This window comes from Thunnus thynnus, chromosome 3 (genome assembly GCF_963924715.1).
Source record: "Thunnus thynnus chromosome 3, fThuThy2.1, whole genome shotgun sequence".
Lineage (NCBI taxonomy): Eukaryota > Metazoa > Chordata > Actinopteri > Scombriformes > Scombridae > Thunnus > Thunnus thynnus.
Window position 1 is genome coordinate 7489906 of NC_089519.1, and position 20476 is coordinate 7510381.

Sequence of the window (20476 nt, forward strand, 5' to 3'; positions counted from 1 at the left end):
GAGCTTAAACCGTATTCAAATAGTCAAAGAACCAATACAGATTTTTTTCCCTTCTTTGGTTTTCTAATACTTGTTAATAGTGATAGTGACATTTTCATCTCTACTTATATTCAGTTGTTTAATTATGGTCATAAAGTCGAGAGAAAAGTTACGAATGAATGAATCAGTAAACGGAAGACATTAATGCTGAATAAATGCTGATTTATTTATTTTAATTTTTCAGTAGTAAAAACAGATTTGATTATGTAAGACTTATTATTATTCATTATTATTTATTAAACAACCTAACTAAAGATGATTATTATATAATAGTTACTTAATTATCTCAACATTTTATGACAATATGTATCTGATCATATTTTTAAAAGACAGGAATATTGAAGAAAACATTTTACATCTGCAGTGCGGATTTAGTAGATTTTTTTTCCATGTTTAAGTATAAACAATTAATTTCATGTCAATGTGTCATCGAACTAAAATTTCAATGACAGCATTCAAAATGCAATTAACCTATTAACTCTACATGTAAAAAGGATAATTTGACTTTATTTACAGATATCTTACTTTAAAAAAAAAAAGCATTAGAAAACAATATACTGGGTTTTATTTAAACAAAATAAGATATTGCTCATCATAATAATGAAAATACATTTTCACATTACATTTTTACAACATGATTTCACATTTTAAATCATCAGATAAAAAGGAAGAAATCACAGCTCTTATGTAATCTTCTATGAATGTTTTACAATGATGTCAGATGTGTTTACAGCTGAGGTTTGTTTCTCCTGTACAGATGTTTGTTTAGCCATGCGTCTCTACCTGCAGTATAGAGAGAGAGTTGTAGTAGAGTTTTCCCTGCGGTGCTGCTTCACCTGCGTTGATGGATGTGGAGGACAGTGTTGCAGGCGGGGCAGGAATGCTCCACATCCTTGCAAGCATCCACGCAGAACGGGATCAGACAGCAAGGCCAGCACCTGGTGTGGAGCATCAGAATAAAGTCAAAATAATACCTCAACATGTGTGCACCTGTGTGTATGCCTGAGTTGTGTGTGTTGTGTGCAATACTCACACAAAGATTCCAAGTAAGCCACAGAGCAGCCAGGTGAGAAAACCATTTCTGTACTCAATTTTAGTGATAACGGTGTTTCGGCAGGTAGGACAAACCATCTCTGCAGGAGCATCAGTTGGCAACTGCTGCACCATCACCACCTGGGCCACTGTGAGGGACAAAAACACACTGACAACTACAATCCGAATCTCCTCACCAACCCGTCACTGAACTCAAAGCCGGCTTACAAACAAGTTTTTGCAGTGTTTGCTGTATATTCTGCAAATTAGAGGTTATTATAACTTGTGAGAAACAGTTGGGAAACTCACCGGGTTGTATGATCTGAGGTTGTTGTGGGTTGTACAGGTAAGCAGGCTGACCTGGAAAACCTGGATATGAGAAGGAGATAATTAACTCAGAAAAGATTTAAGGAGCAGAATGAAAGCAAGCTGATAAAAAATGGAACTAATGACAGGAATAACTCAAGAAATAACAGCTGCATTGCAGTAAAAGAGGGTTCATAAGCAGGAAAAATGACACGGTTAAAGGTCCCTGATCTGTTACCAGGTTGAGGGCCAGGCTGAGTTGGGTAGCTGTGGTTCACAGGTGGGCCAGGGTACGGCGGTGCTGGTATTTCCTGGGGAGGCTGTGGATTCTTCTCCATGATATCTGTCTGATGGAGTGAGAAAGAGGGGTTGTCAAGCAGAAAAAAGTATGGAAAGAGAGAGCTGAGAACTGGTGTAAGGTTATGTAATCCAAAAAAAAAACTGCATTAGTTCTCCTGATCTCTCTGAATGAAGGAAAGCACAGATGTTTAACAGAGCAGGTCGGATGGTTAAATGCGGAGCGTACCTGAGTCCAAAGTGAAACCTGGAACCTCTTCTATCTCTTTTTGCATCACTTCTCTCTCAGTGTGAAAACTCACTGATCAAGTTTAGGGCACTTTAAAACAATGAGTGGCCCATCGTTAGGCACACACAACACACCCGTCAACAGCTAATGCAAACAAGCCATTGTAATGAATTTGCATTGAAACTGGGAGTATTGGTTGTCATTCTGCAGGGGAGTGCCAGCTGAATGGATTCAGGTAGATGTTTGTCAAACATTGTAATGTATGGAAAAGGATTAGGGTGACAAATTTATCTGAACTCAAATATATTTTTCACATGTGGCCCCTACATGTTCAGTGGGTTTCTTTGTATGCTTTCTTCTTTGTATGTAGCAAATATGTTTCTTAATTTACTTGAGTTTTATTTATTTGCAGCATTTTTGTGGCCTACGTGTTGTCAGCGTGGTGAATACCTTTACTTAAAGTAAGCTTAAAGCTAGGTGCAGTGCATTGATCTCTCTTGGCCTCTGTACAAGTCAGAGAATGTATTTTGATACAAGTGGGAAGAGAAATGAAAATAAAAAAGGTGTGGTGGTGAGTCCAGATTAAAGATCTCGTTTAACCTGTCCACCTGCACTACTTTTCCTGTTGCGATAAGTGTTCCAGTAATTATTCCTCTGTGGAAACTTATAGTATTTTATTGTCATGTTTAATAGGTCAAATAAAAGTAATAAAATGACCTGTTCAAAGGGCTCAAACTTTAACATAAACCTAACATCTAACCAAAGTCTCTTTTAAAATGATACACACATGAAAACAAAGCAACACACAAACACAAATTCCAGGATTAAATTGTGTCTAGTTTGAGTGCAACACAAAGAGCTGTTTTTAACTATGAAAGTCAATACAGAGCAAAGGATTAAGTGACTTTCAGATTGATCACTGGATAAACAAATCCTAACAGCAGCACTTTAGACTCCTGCTTGTCGTAAAAGAAGAGATGAAAAACAACAACAACACTTTTGCATACTAAGAAGGTAACCGGATGAGAGATTTTTTCTCACTTTTCTCACAGTCCTAGAGTTGCTGCTCTTTGATTTTAAAGCATGTAAGTCTGAACAGAATTGTCCAAAAGAGAAACTTTCAGCTCCTGTTTTATCCAAGGCTTTCCCCTCCCTCTATGCTTTATTTGATCTCATCTCCAGACAGATTTAATGCTGCTTACCTTGATAAAGAGGCTGAGAGTGTGTGAGAGATCCTGCTAGTGCTTCTTCCTCTGAGGTTTGAGAGTAACTGAGAAAGACAAGACAAATGTTATTGTCACAAAGAGGGTGGGACAACATTGTGAAGAAGTATTTATGAATCATATTGTATTTCAAAATCTCTCATTCCAGCACATTTTGCATCTCAACTACATTTATAGTGTATCAAAAATAATAATGATAATAATAATAATAATCATCATCATCATCATCATCATCGTCATCATCATCATCATCACTAGCTTTCTATCTTCTTTCTTTTGAAACAACAAAACTCTTTAAAGATATTTTCCATTTTTTTATTTACTATATTTGATGTTATATTGTTATATTATTAGATTTTTAAATGTAATATATCGGTTGACCTTTATTCATACCAGGGGAGCTCACTGGGAGCAAACAGGAGCGCCCTGTTTACTATAAAAATAACCCAGTGTCTTCACTGCTGGTGAGGCAGAGCAACAGCAACAGCTTTTGTGTGAGTACACAGGAGGCGTTCAGGCACAGTGTTGAGTGTAGGTCACCTGTGTTTTGGAAGCACTCAGAGCCCAAAAATATACAATCACTGCAGTTACACACGTAAAGGAAAAAAGAAAACTACACTGAGTTTGTGTGGGTTAGACTGAATGTGTTTTATACAGCCTACATATCTTAATTTGTAGGTGGATAATGACACTGTGGCACAAATGTGACAGATACAAGTTGTTCTAATGATCCAGGTTATTGGCATAGCATGATGCTAAACCTGTCAGTAGTGTTCTGAAGGTTTTTTGTCAAGGAAGAATTAAAAGTCACTCTGGGAAGCATCCAAAATCACGTTTAGTGTGTCATACAGTTTTCAGGCAGTAAACAGTAACAATCAAACAGTTTAAGTTTCAAACTGTACACTACCTGACATCTGAAATACCATCTTTATGCAATGCTGGTATTTTAGGGGCCTAACCCTCACCATTTACTTTTTGTATTTGTACATTTTCATTGGTATCAGTTTTATTTGCGTTTAATCAGTTTTTATTCCAGCCTGTTTGGCTTTGTCTCCCCATAATCTTGTATTGTTAAGATTATTGTAATTTACCTTTTCTGTGTGCAAAAGAGTCTACTGAGAATCTTTGAAAGCTTGTAATGTCAACAGCATTACACTCTTTTAGTTTCACATGTAATGCTGCGTACTGGCCACTTGGTAGAAGCAGTTAACCAAGAATGGGATGGATTGAAAGCGAGAGATATAGTTTGTTGCAGTATGTGGCCACCATAGTTACAGCTTTTCTTTAACTGAATCCTATGTGTCCCGCAGTATCTGTGACTAAGAAGTGAGGTTCGGTCTCCTGCTCATGGCAAATTGAGTCTCCACATCCATCTTTATTAGCCTGTTTCTACAGCCAGGCTGTGTACACTCAAAATCTATCCAGTGTGTGGAATAAGTTTCTGTTTGCTGTGACATATGCAGTTCAATTCATTGCCCAGAGGATGGTATGGTAGTAAGTATACTGTTGCCTTACAGCAAGAGGTTTTCTGAAGGTGCTGGGGCCAAAGACGCAGAGGTCAGGGTGATAGATTGGCTGGACTCAAGTCCTCCATGAGGATTAGTGGTTTATAGAAAGGGTGGATGGCTTGTTCACCAGAGGGCATAAATCCGTGATATTTGTGATATTTGCAGCAGAATCGATGATTTGTGTCTGTCTCTCAACCCTGCAGGGATTTCTGCAGAGGTCAGAGGAATTTGATAGGGTGCATCTGAAATTTGATAACAAACAGGTAGATGCTTTATCTTATCTCCTTCTCCCACAGAAAATGCAAGTGTGTGCAAAACAAATTACTGATTTTGGACACAGCAAAGATAACATCACAAGCAGCATCATACATGTCAGCTCTTACAAATACTTGGATACAGTGTTTGATTTTTAAGCGTAACCAGCGCAGAGTACAGTTGTTCTTAGTCGTTTTTATCAATCTGTTATTGAGAGTCTCGAAACCTTTTCTTTTATTTGCTGGATTTGGAGTCTGACAGTGAGAGAAACAGCGTGAACAGTATTGTGACCATCTGTTCAAAGACGCCTTCTTTATTCCTCATAGCGGTGTTTTGTTAAATGCTTTTTGCTTGTACAGCCTTTGTGTGTCTTTTAGATTGTTGTATTTATAGTTATGTATTAATATATATATATTTTAACAATTTCACTCATAGTTTTTTTAAAAAAAGTTTACAGCCTTTCATTGTTTCTATCTTTACAATTAACATTATTTCCTATCACCTGTCTGTCATAAATAATTTAGCTGCTGTGATTGGAAACCTGTCCTTGCATCTGATCATTGTCAAGGAATTTAATCACTTTGCCTCAGTGAAAGATATACTGTAGGTATTTTTATCTCAGACCTGCAACCAACACAACAGTTGACATGTGGAGGTTGTCCTCTATTACTGCTTCCCCTGGCAATAAGCTCATCAATTGTTTTGACTCTCACTGTATAGACTGTCACATCCCCCTATAGAGGTCCAAGCCTGGATAATGAAGACAAAATGAAAAAATGTAGGAGTGAGGGCAACAAGAATGTTACATTCAAATAATTATATTAATATACATTGAACATTACAAACAATATCTATTATTTCTTTCATCTCTTGCAGTAATGATGATCTTCATTTGTGTTGTTTGGTTTAAGGGATTCGTGTGTTTCTCTGATGCCCTCCTCCTCTTCCTCCCTCTCTCTCTCTCTTTCTCTCTCCCTGGGCATACAAAGGTCATTCAAAGAGGAGAGCTGAAACGTTACCTGTGTTTCTGTCTTTGATTTAAAACCAAACAGAAATATAACAAAGCCATGATCTCTAGTGTGCCCTAAGGCATCTTCTTCTATCGTGTGTGTGCTCCTCTCGGTTCTTTCTGCTATTATCAGAATCAAAGAGGTTGTAAAGCTCAGAGCAGAAAGTTGATCAAATCTATAGTAGTAGTATATGTTTATTCAGTGTCACTGAAGACTAACAGTAACTTTCTACTTGTTTTTCCTCATCATTACATAGTTATTTCTATCACAGTTATTTTGTGATTACAGTAATCTGTTATTTCATCACATGACAAGAAATCAAAACAACTATTGTAGGTGTCGATGGGTTATATGCCTTTATATAGCACATCTTGTTTCAAGATTTTTACACATCTTTTTTCCTATTATGGCATTTTACACATATGTCATTTGCTGATGTACACACTCATCATATATATTGACGGACGCATTCACACTGGGTGTTTCTGCAGCTGCCAATTTGTGCAATTTGTGTCTGGCTGTAAGCAGGCTGACAGGGGACTTGAAGACTTGATGAAAGAGTGAGATGAATGAAAAATGTAAGAGCAATTCAGTAATAACAGAACTGAGTGATTTAGTTGTATGAAACATTCAAAAAGTGGGGCAAGAAGAATAGATCTGTAGAATAATGAGAGATATTTGAAAATAAGTCTATCTGTCCACAGTATGTCACTGTTTTTAACATCTACCTGTCTGAATGTTCACGGTATGAAATATGGAAACATACTGCACAATTTTGACCTCCTTATTATATAATTATGACTTGTTACACTTTATTCTGTGACCCTGTCATCATACTTTATAACATGTTTTATCTTGATATTACTACTACATGACCCAGATAGCATATGGAAGTGGGCCACTTCAGGTAATGACTGCTGGCCTTTTTCTGGCCCAGATATCTTTGGTAAAGATGTGGTGATTTTGCCGGATGTGGGCCAGTTCTGGTTTATCTGGTTTGTTCTTGTTTGCCATATGGCATTGCTATGGCTAACTTGTGGCCCAGATCCGGGAAACAGGAACTGCCCAAGTGCCATCATTCCACACGGTATGTGGGCCGGATGAAAGTGCTGAAAGTGTCAGGTGCAGGCCAGATTTGCTATCTGGGGATAGTGATAGTAGTACCACCACTGTACTTAGAGAGGGGTCACAAATTTTTCCTGTGACATCAGAGGATGAACTATTTTTTGAACTTTTTCCACACTTCTGTGTCATGATAATATTTCTGCTAAACATCAACATAGATTAACATATATTAATGAGAATATTTTAATTTAATGGTCTGTGTTTTTTGCGAGTGTCATGTGTATGTACAGTATATATTCAATGTGCAATTTGCAAGCCAACGCTTACTCAAATAAATTGGGTATTTGCAATGCAGATGTCTCGATGTCTTTCCTTGCATCTAGCACCTTCTTGTTTTGTGATAGTGTGAGGTAGTTTTGGGACGTTTTCCAAAATCCCCAGATACAGTAATAGGTGTCTGCCAAACATTTGTTTCCTTGTTTTTCCTTCCTTCTAGGGAGTGTATAAAATGTTTTCTTTCAGCTTGAAGTGTTTCCCAAGCAAGGGCAGTGATGCAAGGAACCCTGCCTGTCTTTTTTGTATTTCAATTAGAGACAGAGGAACAAACATAAGTCCAATTAGTGCTACCCTGGAAAGTAAAACATCTTAAGAATTTCTTGGCACAACTTCATTTCTAATTTTATACCCTCTTTCATTTTGTACTGATATTGTTGACTCTACACTGCCACTTTCTCACGGTACGTGCTTTCATCCACTCAAGCTGATGGAGGATTGTTATAGCAACACTTATATAGTTTGTGAGGGGCGTTCGATTTCAACTTATCTTGTAGGTTTCACATCTTGTCATAGATTGCATCATTGGTGGCTCAAAAAGGAACAACGGCACGCTAACATGAAACCAAATGCAACCCCTATTTCTCAGGGCTCAGAAACCTGCAGGGTTAGCAAGCGATTACAGCTGCAGATAGAAAACAAGCACAAGAGTCTGGAGTAGCTAGCTTGAGGGGCCACTGTTATAAGGATCTATTTGCGTCAGACATGTGAAAGAAGAAGAGGAATTTTAATCCAAATCATTTGTAGCTTATGACAGTGTGGATAAAGTGTGAAAGGTGAATGTGTGAATCACTGCTGCAGAAATAGTAGACCAAGAGCTTATGAACATTAGAATGTTTTCTGGGTATAACAAAGAAAGAACTGTTTCAGAGAAAAAAGGAACAAAAAAGATTTTGAGCACCAAAGTCAAAGATAGACAATAAATCAATAAATACAAAACATTCCTAAGGCCACACAATGAATGTGTACAACAGATGTGCGAGCTGAAGCAATGACTACGACTCTCAGCTTTAATTTGACATTTTGTACATTTTACAGTTTGGTTCACTCTCACTGCTTTCATTAGTATTTCCAGATGCAGCAGGCAGCTGTTTTCAGTGAAAATGCTCTAAAAACTCACTGTACTCCTCTTGCCCCACACCAAATGGCTGACAAAGTTTGTAGCTAGCGGGTGAACATATAAAGAGCCAAATATTTCCCTTAGTATGTGGTGGAGACCAAAAACAGAGCAAAAAGGAGAGTGAATTACAGTACATTCATCAGATGGATGGAAGTATTACTCTAAATGAACGCTAATGTCGCACTGTATCTGCTGGATGTATAAATGAACAACACTTGCCATACAAAACTGAGGTAATGAGGTGATAAAATGTCAGTGTTGTGTTTACAGCTTGTTTCCACCGCCCCCAAAAGACCAAAAAATAATATATATAGTCATGCTGGTTTAAATTCTTTTAAATATAACTGTCAAAGGCATTTTTTGTTGTTGTTTCTATCAGTTGCTTTCTGGTAAAGTGGTAATAGGTATACCAGTCACACAAAGTGTAACTACAAGACGGTTTCCAATACATAAGTACATAAGTAAGGATTTGTAACTTATAATCATAATAAACTGTATCATAATGTCAATGTCAACGTTGATTGGTGAAATTGTTGTTTCCAAAAGTGGAGGACATGGTGACATTATAGCTTCAGGATGAATCAACACTGAAAATCTGTTAAAAGTCTGAAAAAAATGGTGGCCTCTTGGTTTTAGTAGGAGGCTTATCTTAGTATCCTCTACCCTGTCGTTGTGCATATTCTGAGGAATTTGTTGGAAATTTGTCTGGAATCCTCTTGCACCCTTTGAATGAGCTTGAAGACAGATAAACAGAGTTAGCTGATCCTGAGACAAAACTCCATGAATTCATGCATAAAGCAGTCACAGTCCAGAACTTGGAGTGCTATTGTTTTTATATCCAGCCATCTAATCAGGGTCTGATTACAGCTTAGTTACCAGACAGAGAAAACCTGCAGAGCTGTGAGCCAGGAGGAACACTATGGTCGACTCTAAGGTCCAAGTTTGTCAACAACAGCTGCCTGAGAGAGAGGACTAACTCAGACCAGAGGCCATGAGAAGCTCATTATGGTGTGAAAAAGGTGTGAAACATAGCGAAGGATGTATAATTCCCTGCTGCAGTAATAAGTGTGCATGTGTGTGAACGTGTGGGAGAAAGACAGAAAAAAATGTGAGAAATGTAGTTTGTACTCCTTTTAGGAAATAAGTGTTATATTTCTTTTACTACTGTCTATGAGATACTACTTGTTACTTCATACTAATTGAGATATTTTTACATGATCCATTCGACTTTTTATCATTGAGGTTATCATGATTGGAAATAAGCTGTGCAATTTCATGCTGACAAAAGCAGCTGAACTGAATTGAGGGCAGGCGACATGATATCCTGGTTTTGCAGAAAAAGAAGGTCAGGAAAGAGGAGGAAAGGAGCAACAGCTTGATGCTGAGTACAGCAGAGAGGGTGGTTAAGAGATGAGAAAGGGCCAGCAGAGTGGATTGTGAAGAAGAGACAAGGGAGAGAGGGAAACCGGTGCTGTGGAGCTGTGATAAATGCAGACCGCCGACAGCGTGGCCTTTCATATTTCAACACCCCTGCTCCTCATTTCTTTCCCTGGCAGACCTGGTTGTCTGGCCCAAAAGTCTCATAATCTTGCCAGGGGGTCTTCAGCTTTTAAACAAAGACATGATTCTGCTTCAACACAAACTGTCATATGCACAGAAAGTTACACACACACACATAAAAAGGATTTCTGTAGAGGCTTCATGTCGACTCTCTTTCTCCTCCAGACTCCAAAGACTGCTCCAATTATATGGGAGTGCAAATGCCACAATGGCTATGGTGACCAGGAATGTCACTGTAATCAGTTCAGCCAAGAAGCCGCTGTGTAAAGGTGTTGGGTTTGACTAGTTCTGATTGTTAAATATTAAAGCTGCTATATATTTCCCTATTTTTGTCATCTCTCTGTCCCCTTCTGCCTCTGCTTTGGAGCCTTTTCTTCTGCTCTTAATCAGCTGCAGCATATTTCCCTCAACTGTGTGGCTCGTCTTAAATGTCCTTCATTCTCTCTCCTGCTGTTACCAACTCTTTCACAGTTTTACCTGGCACATCCCCCTCTAGTGTCTCACTGTACAGGATCTAAAATATTTTTTGTCTCTTTTAAAAGACCCGATCACACCAGAAAGTGGCATAGCAAAGTTTATCTGCACATCCTCTCAAATTAGGAAATGATACACCAAGGTGATGTACTACTCGCAGGGCTAATTGATGAACCACCTGTAGCTGGTGAGCTAATGGCTAACATGCGAGCAAGCCGGGAACATGCTAGCGCTAGAGTCAGTCATAATAACTCTCTAAGCTTCTTTTTATGTGTTGTTTACTCCCTCTTGTTCTCAGAATTTTATTCAATAAAGAGTTATTGAGATGGGATAAAGAAAACATTCTGAGCTAACAGTTGCTTGATAACTGTAAGATAGCGTTTTTCAACCAGGGCAGTACCGCCCACCAGAGGGCATTCAGAGAGTGTCACTGAGCGCTGGAAGCAATATTTTTTAAAAGAGGGTGCGATGTTCTTGGGGTTTTTTTGTCTGTGTCTGTTTTTAATGCCAGTTTAGTCCTACATTCGAATGCACATTTTCACAATTTCATCTTTAGACTTCAGGGTTTTCCTATGTTTTTTCACAGTACTGTCAGGTCTATTTTTCTCCGTAACTACAGACAAATTTGTGTGTTGGGCTCTGAGCACTTCGAAAACATGGGTGACTTACGCTCAACACTGTAACTGATCGCCTCCTGTGTAGACAAGGGAAACAATGCTGAGTCTCTACTACTCATGGATATATTATAAGAGCTGGATACCGGACCAAAAATGGCGTCCATTCGGTCCTAAAGGAATTGCTTGGCTGACACATACGCCAAAAAAGTTTCTAGCTTCTGGGTTTGCTTCCGTGTTGTGTGGCCCAATGAATATGCGCACTGATTATGCGCAGAAGCCCCGCCCGCAAGTTCCCGCTCGGCCTTTAGACTTTTCATTGTGATGATGACATAGATTTTTTAAGTTTTTCTAGTCTTGAATAAAATTCTACAAATATAAAACCTCCATGAATCAAACATTCATAATAGAAAGAATCATAATTCACCTTGTTTGCAACTCAAGGTGTCCTGTCAACAGTTTTACAGATGTCTCTTTTACAGTGGTGGTCTCTGGGGAAAATGTTTTTTGGGCCGCAGGGGGATTTTTCACTGCAATGCCACGAGTGGCCACTGGGAAAAATTGGCTGCAAGGCTGAGCAGCAGAGCCATATCCAGCCCTTATTATACATCCATACATACATAAATCTATTCTAATCCTGTTCTGAATTTTTTTTTCTTTTTTAAAATAATACTTTAAAAACCCTGATTCTTTAGTAATGAAAAAGAGCCAATAAGAGTATTGATACGTACTCTTATTTCTTTCTCCTGGAGTTTCATTTGTTCCCCCAATGCAGTCAAAAACATAACATGACTCATAACTCATCACCACAACTACCATCTCTACTATTATCAGATCATTTTGACCTTCCCAGACATGATGAAAACTGTTGGTTACGTTACCTTTAGATGCTGAAGATAATCTGAATCAAGCGGATGAGTGAAGGTGAAATTAATCAGCAGATTCAACCAGGAAACCAACCAGAGGAAGAACAAACAGTTGTCAAGGTCTGCTGATTTACAAACAGTCTCAACTTCCGTAACCAGAAATCTGATCAAAGAACAGCAGCTCTGAACTTTATAATGAGGAATCTGGAACAAAAGTCAAATATTAACAGACAGTATAAATCTTTATCAGTGGGATCATAACGTCTGATATGAAAGAAGGAAATAAAAAGTTGTGAGATGGCATTAATACAGTCTGTTGTGTCTCTGATATGTGGAAAACGGGACAGATAAATTGTTTGTGGATAATACATAGTTTTTGTTCAAATAACATCAAATTTTCTTAGGGGAGGACTCCCAAACACCCCAACCCAACCCCTGTGGGCCAAGCCCTTGAACTCTGATCATAAACAACAACAACCATATCATATCAGCAAAATGGCACAGGAAAAATGCCACCAGTATTCTATTGAACACCATGGCTATGGATACATATCCTTCTGCTTTTTTCCAGTAGCCTCAGACTTTTCCCTCAGTAGGCTGATCTTTGTTTTCCTTTGGAACAATTAATAAGAATCTTTCTTGTTTGGCATCAGCACCAAATTACCGCTTTCTGATTGGCTGCTGATCGTGATCAATAACGAGACCTAATTAAAGTTTGAATGTCAAATTTCCAACCGTTGCATCTGTTTAACATTCAACACAAATATAATTTCTATTCACATGTTTTTTTTGCTCCCTGAGAAGGTAATGATAATGATATTCCATCTGTCCAGTTAAACAAATCTGTTATTTGGCATCCAATGACATGCTTTTTAATGATATAACTCAACATTAATATTCAGGGAGGACAATTAGCCTACATTTTAATTGATGGGGGGCAGTAAGGGACCTGGATAATGGATAAGGGGGCACTGGCCCAAAAAAGGTTGAAAACCACTGCTGTAAGAGTTACTAGCAAGCAGTTGTCGCTAAAATGACAATGACTGTAAGGTCACACTGTTTATTCAGATGACATAGTTTTACCATTGACTCATCTCTCAACTGCAATCCATGCCTCTTTTGTGGAGCAGTTTTTATTCCTATAGAGGGAAAGGAACTGCTCGGCTTCTCCCTATTGCTCAAAGATCAGTCCACCAAAGTTTGCCTCAATACAAAAAACACATGGATTCAATTTACCCTCGTGAGTGAATTTAATTATCATTATTATTATTTAATGATCATGGTATTTCTGTTGAAAGGAATTTATTTTGCTATGAAATGTCCTTTTTTAACAAAAATCACCAAAATCTTAACAAAAAGTATATATGAGAATGAGGACTTCACTGCATCATTTTTCTGTCCATCACACTTGGTATCATATCTGTGAGCATATTTTGACAAAACCTAGAGAAATGAAGATGCATCTCACTTCCGATTGATCCATGTGGTGCTTCATTGATTGTTTTTCTTCTTTTGTCCATGAGAACCAATCAATACCTCTGAAACCACGGACTGGGCATTGATGAAGCTTGGGGAAATGATAGATCTCATCAGGGCAGTAAGGCAGTTTCAAGATTACACTGATTGGTTTAACAGCCGGGGCTCTACCATTACAGGTCCGGAAAAAAGTGATGGACCTGCTATTGATTGTTAGAGAGGTGGACTCCATCATCTACAGAAGATGATATGCTTACTGTTGTACTGTCTTACACTGTCTGTCAACATGGAGAAAATAGAAAATGAGGCCACAGGAGATGACTCAAACATATTCTGAACCTCTTTGTTTCCTCTCTGACAACTGAGCTCTCTCTTTCTCTTTTAGTCTCTTTGTGTCCCTCTCGATACACAGCATGTGGTCAATTTTTCATGATTATTATTTCAATGGCAGGAGAACTGCTCTGCAAGAGCACATTGGCTGAGTGAATAGCTGGATAGCACAGGAAATGGGGAAAGAAATAGTACAAACAGTGTAAGCTAATCAGTCATCATTTGTAAGTATCTGGTTCTTTATAAAAAGTCAAAAGTACAAGTATTTTTCGTATTATGAAACAATGGGCCCCTGGGCACAGACATGTGCAAGATCCACCACCTCTCCTACATGGGAGCAAGATGTCAAACTGAAAGAGTCTGTTTGTGTCTCATTCAGTGACCTTTTGCAGGTGAAGCAGAGCTCTCAGGTTCTGCTTTTGGTTAAAAAACAACAGTTAACCCTCAGCATGGAGATAAAGAGAGTCCAAAGCTTCCTGCCACAGCTGATCCTCTGCACAGATATTATACAAAATACTACAGCGTACTATACAATATAGGAAGCCATCAAAGAAAGCCTGAGATGCAGGTTCTAGCTACTCTGTGGATCTGATTTAGATTGCTTTGCTAATGTATCGCAGTGCAGCTGTGATATGGAGGAAAAAATGAGCAAATGTGAGCAGGACATCTTTCCAACAAGAAATGTTAACAATCACTTTGAACAGAGTCTTGGGCCTGTGTCTGCAATCAACTATGACCAAGAGTTGGAAAGAGCCATCCTATTACTGAGCAGTGTTGACGAAACAAAAAAACAATCTGCAGTTTAAATCAATTCACTTTAGATGGATGCCGCAGCTCTGGCATCATGTTTTGTTCTCATCTGCAACAAAAAGCATTTTAAATTCACTACTGCTCTGATTTGCACCTCTGCCTGGCCTCCTCTCCACGGCAACAGTGGCCTGGGATCATGGGTATTGTAGTATTCAGACCATCCGCCATTCCAATAATAAATAAATAATTAAAACTGGTAGGATCGTTACATTCTCCAGGAGAGTCCTCTTTTTCTACGTTAAGGAACATTCAGGATATCGTTTAGAGAGATCGTTGAAATGGGAATAGAGAATGAGGGAAAACACTTCCCACTGGATACAGACACATGTGAGCTTGCAAATGCCCACCTGTGTTTATCTTTTGTCGTGTGTGTGTGTTTGCACAATGTTTACCTGCTGATTATGGTGTTTATCAGCTAGACATAATATATCTCATATAGATTCCCCTCACTGCTTTTCTGCAGAAATCCAGCCTTTTCATCTTTTTATACTTTTCACATGTTCACGTCCTCACACACAAAGCCTAACAATGGTGTATATACCAATACACACACACATATGTATGTATGTATATATATATGGAGAGAGAGAGAGGTGAGTTGAGGAGGATTTCAGTGTGTGGCCTGCCTTTTCAGCTTTGTGAATGTGCTCATGCTTGTATGTGTGGGTGTCTAAACTTGTTTGTTAATAAAAAGCAGAGCTAAAGGTCAAGCAGACTGAGCCAACAAAACAACTCATCAAACATCAACAGGGCAGTCCTTTAGCTCTGACTTTACTAGCATGGCAAGGATCAAGAATTTGGTCAGAAGAAATAGCTTTGCATTGTGCTATTTTCATCTCTGAAAAACATATTTTCATGCAGTACAGTTTCTTGACTGTATTGGCGCGGTGAGCTTCACTGCACACAGTGAACGTAGCCGTGTGTGTGAGCATGCAGTCTGCAGCTTTACAAACTGTTAAACCACTACATCAAATACTGAAGGCATGAGAGAGTGCTGCTGTTAGTCACTGCTAGTATTTTTGTATCTAGTTTAATTTCATCACTTCTTGTGGATAGTAGGGGTGTGTCAGTATGGTAATACTTTGTGATATGTTCCCTTGTGAAAAGTTATTCATAGACTGATACCAATATCATAATGTGTTCTCTTGTGATACAATAACACAAGTGAATCCTCCATTTTATTATACATGAATCTCTTTCTTTCTGTTCTTTTGGGGCTCAGGGTGTAGAGTGGGTGGTCCGCTAACAGCAGGGTTGGTGGCTTGAAGTGTCCTTGTGCAAGACACTGAACCTCAAGTTGCTCCGGTGCCGTCAGTGTGTGAATGAGAGGCAAAAATTGTAAAGCTCTTTGTCAGTTAGTGTAGTAAAGTGCTAGATAAGAGCAGTCCATTTACCATGTTGTCAGTTTGTGGCTGTTTGACATTTGAAATGACGCCACATGTGTACATGATGCTGTTTGTTTGTTGGAAAGGCTCAGACTCTGTGCACTTCATCATAACTGTTTCTTCCACTGTAGTGTGTGCTATAAAATTCTGAAGAAAAAAAACAACTGAAAGCACTTTATTTGGCAGTAACTACATATTGTTTTTTGAAAGATTATTTAGTAATTTAGGGACAATTGACAAAGTAATTTCACCACACAGATCATTTAGCAGCTCTTCTGGTGCTTTCTCATTGTTGAATGAGAAGTCCTTAAAGAAAATACACAATTGAACATCTTCAGGGCAAACTGCATCTGCTGATGAAGAGCGTGTGACACAATCGAAACCCCCAGAACAGCAACTAAATGGAGGTTGTGGTGAGATGTTTTGTCAGTTGATGATTCCCAGCTTTCAGTCTAAACATTTACTGGTTTTAATTACATAGACATCATAATGTATCACACATAAAAAAACATTAAGTCATATCGTTTATTGTCAGTAAATGTTAATACTACTGTTATTGAGCATGGTGTAGTGGGTTAAATTGTACAATTAAAGTGAGACAGCGAATGAGAAACTACCGTGCAGCTACCCTTCATTAGGACAAGTGCTTTTTTTTTTTAATCATTAAATTTTAATTTGTGTAGCTTTTGAAGCCTCTACATCTACTATAAATTTAAATTTCCGACTTTAGTGCGCCCTGGGAATAGTGTCAAATATTCAAAAGATGCTATCCTGCTTCTTAAAGCTTAAAAAGTTTCATTTGCAATTCGTTTTCTACATTTATACATTTCTGGCCCTCTATCTATTAATTCTCTCCCTCAGCCTTCTTCCTTTCTCCTCTAGTGGATAATGTCAATAGGGCTTCAAACTCTTGTCATCATGACTCTTTTCATCATCTCAGTCACTCAGTGGAGCGAACAGTCAGTCTGCCCGCGTGTCTGTAGACTGATATGCTGAGTGACAGTCAAACCCCTGGTGATTAACGTCAGGTTTAAATCCAGAGTGAAAGCTTTATGCAGGGAGCGTATAACAAGCTTTGATGGCCATTTGACTGGCACGTCTTTTATGTCAATTATGATCTTATAGAGGAGAAATGGGCTAACTGAACTGATGATCGGGTGTAAAAATGGACTAGATGTGTTTGAGTGAGTTACAGCCTACAATTAAGTCATAATGTCTGAGTTTTATTTGAGCTGTTTACAGTATATGTGATGAGTATGTTTCATTAGTTGGTATTTGTAGATTACTTATTCAGATGTTAATGTATTAAAATGTAATTAAGATTCTCAGGGTTTGTGTGGGTGGCGTGTAGAGTGTGCGTAACATAAAAATAGTCTCTTAGACGAAAGGATAAATAAATTTTTTTCTTACGTGTTAATTGTGTTGATAATCAGCAACAGAGAGTTATAATTACACATATTTTTTCTTCACTCTATCACAGCATTGCAGCATGGAAGGAACACAAAAGACACAGACCTCAGCTAACATGAAACAATGCTAAAACTTCCTGTTACATTCAAAGATAGTATTTCTGTTTCTTAATTTTTTTATTACTTTATTTTATTTTTTGCTGAATGTGAAAACATACAGGATTTGGACTGAGGACTTTCTCAAACATCAGCTGGTTCATAGTTTTTAAATGGCAATTACCTGATGATTTTGTTGTTAACATTTCAAAACCACAGATAATTTGACAGTTAAGGAGGCAAATTGACGTTTTCTTTTCAAATAGAAATACACTCAAGAGGGGAGAGGAATACCCGTAAGGATCATTGTGACACATGTGAATTAAACAGCTACAATCTGTATTTTCATGTTAACAATGGATCAAATGTAGTAGTGATGAAGCCACAGAGAATAATAACAGACTGTGCAGTTGCTCTCAGCTCAAGAGTGTTTTAACGTCTTTCAGCTTGGCCCACTTTGTACTGTTTATGTTCAATCGATGTTACTGAATACTCAATGTTCTTACCAGCTTCATTTTTAGCAGCAGCAGACAGCTGATATCAGTGAAAAAGCTTTGATAAGCTCTACAGACAAAGTAGGAACATTTAACATCCAAAAGAGCCAAATGTTTTGCTCAGACGTCGGTGGAGACCAAAACAGAGTTAAAAGGGGGTTAGGGTAAATTTTGGAGTTACATTGATCAGGTGGGCACGAACACGACACCAAATAAATGCTACTGCTTCTCCATGTCTGCTGGATGTGTAAACAGGCAACCATTGGCTAACAAGTTTGTCATAACAACATAAAAAGGGGCGGTTGTTTCTGCTGCCCCCAAGTGCACAAAAAAATCAGTTCATGCAGCTTTAAAGTTTATATGCAGAGCAAACGAACCAAAAATAATTAAGGGCCAAAAGTTAATTCATTCGTTCAACCGTTTAACATTACTTTTGTATCACATGTGAGCTCACAAAAAAAGCAAACACAAAATAACGAAAGACAGTCTGCGCTATGACACAAAAGAAATTAAATCCTTGACACAAAACAATTAAATTACTGGTATTTCTTACTGGGTCCAACTCTCCCGCTGGATCACCAACAAAATCTACTTCTTTCCTTTGCCAGGTGCATCTCTGTTCACTAAATTTCATGTAAATTTATTGCTGATTTTCAAAGAAATACTGCTGACAGCCAAACTAATTAACCAAGATGGAAACAACCTTCTTAGCAGGGGTGCTTACGCTAAATAAGCCACTTCCCACATCTGCTTGATGTTGCACAATATACAAGTTAATGAATAAAGATTGTTGCTCACATTCCTCCTTCTCCTCGTCTCACAGCTGTGTGTTTGAGATAATGAAATGTACACAGATAAAAAAAAAAAATCTATGTTCTGCTCTGAAAGTGCACACATGCAAACACACACATGCATGTCTGTGATGTCAGTCTTAGAGGACTAAATAATATAAATTATTTCATGTATTAATGAATAATGAATTACATTATGCTATTACGAGTGTGTACATTTGGCTGTGGTAGTGTGTGAGACGCTACATAAGTAATGAAGGAGAGTCAACCTGACATCCAGTCTCTGGTCATTATAAAGATGGACTGTCTCATAAGACCTTTCTGGGAAAGAGGAAACACACTCACGCACACACACACACACACACACACACACACACACACACACACACACACACACACACAGTCAGATAATGACACAGTCATATATAATAATGTGATTCCTGCCAGTCCTCTCCTTCACCCAAAAAATAATTAATTAATGAAGTTAAGATGGTGGTGCAACATACCAGTCAACACAGCACTAAAACTTGAACAAGAACTCAAGTGAGAAGGCTCACTTACTGGCTTTTCCTGGTGCTTTTGACCATATCCTATGGCTATGCCACATGATAACATATGGGGAGAGATCATAACCTCTGTCTCTATCTTTCTCTGGTCATCCATGACTCTTGGTTGATTGCCTTTGACCCCTTCCCAGTCGATGCTGTGATCAGTCTTGGTCTGGTGTTCAGACAGCTGATGTTGCATGTGGTGTTAACTAGGGATGTGCAGAGATCCCAGTATTTGTATTTGTATCTGTATTTGTTGAGGCAGCAAAATCATTTGTATCTGTATTTGTATTCGAATAAAAATGGAAAGAGGCATAAAAATCCTTCTCTCTTATTAAAAATGCAAATATTTTTCATTGCAAAAGTTTAACTGATGGAAACAAGATGTCTCCTACTTCACTGTAAAGTTTATTCTCAGTGTTTGTGCACTGAAGGTTATAAGTTTCTACATCACATTTTTTTGTAAGTTGAATATTGGACTACAATTGGCTCCAAACAAGTTATGATGTCACAGCTCGTGCTCGTAGATACATGCCTTAAACTCTGATTTCATGTGAGCACGGAGAAACTTTCCCCCTTCAGCAGATGAATGTGAAAAAAGTCTTCTAGTGTCAAACTCTGCACATACATCAAGCTCAAATATCCGACTGAAGGAACAAGAAGAAAAACACATTTTTGAGTGGTGTTGAATGGTTTGTGCTGTTGTTGACTCCTTGTGACTTGGCCAGATGTTCCGACCCATCCAAGAGTCCTAATGTGATGCTGTGTCTGTAAGATGTGGTTAAGAGCTCTGGAGTATTCTGCCAATGTATTCTATAACACTATCAGACTCATGATGGACACTTTTCAAAAAAAAAGATTTAAAAAATTGATGCAGCAGAACCAAAGACATTGTCTTTTTTATTACAGGCATTCTCCTCGCCTACATTACGCACAATGCGACTCAACCACTGACAGTTCAGTCAGAGATTCGGGTGTGCTATGCTAATGTAGCCTTGAGCCCCTAACCTCAGAATTCCTATCACATATTCTGACTTGTTGCTAAGCATATAAATGACCTTATATAGCAAGACATGACAAGATTGTTGACATGTGAGTTAAAGACATGATTACACCATATTCTATATATATCACCTGTGAGAATGCACAAACATCCAAGTTTTCAGGTCTAATAGAGGAAACCCAGATGTTGTACGTGTAAAGAAG

The 20476-nt window shown here is 38.3% G+C and overlaps 1 protein-coding gene across 1 annotated transcript; it reads right to left on the bottom strand.

The window, feature by feature from the left end:
- Window positions 1-329: 329 nt before the first annotated feature.
- On the bottom strand, window positions 330-12082 carry LOC137180537 (LITAF domain-containing protein-like). The gene is made up of 6 exons (XM_067585929.1): window positions 11947-12082; window positions 3106-3173; window positions 1616-1724; window positions 1381-1440; window positions 1073-1220; window positions 330-977 (listed from the first exon to the last, which is right to left on the bottom strand). Exons 3-6 carry the CDS (start codon window positions 1713-1715, stop codon window positions 872-874), a joined length of 414 nt encoding a protein of 137 aa, XP_067442030.1. The 5' UTR covers window positions 1716-1724; window positions 3106-3173; window positions 11947-12082; the 3' UTR covers window positions 330-871.
- Between the last annotated feature and the right edge of the window lie 8394 nt (window positions 12083-20476).

Bases quoted from the DNA above. Each gene is read 5' to 3' on its own strand.
- LOC137180537 (XM_067585929.1), bottom strand. From the start codon at position 1,715: ATGGAGAAGAATCCACAGCCTCCCCAGGAAATACCAGCACCGCCGTAC. The intron at 1,441-1,615 runs GTAACAGATCAG...TCTCATATCCAG, and splicing joins TCAGCCTGGCCCTCAACCTG to GTTTTCCAGGTCAGCCTGCT. The intron at 978-1,072 runs GTGAGTATTGCA...GCTCCACACCAG, and splicing joins GGCTTACTTGGAATCTTTGT to GTGCTGGCCTTGCTGTCTGA.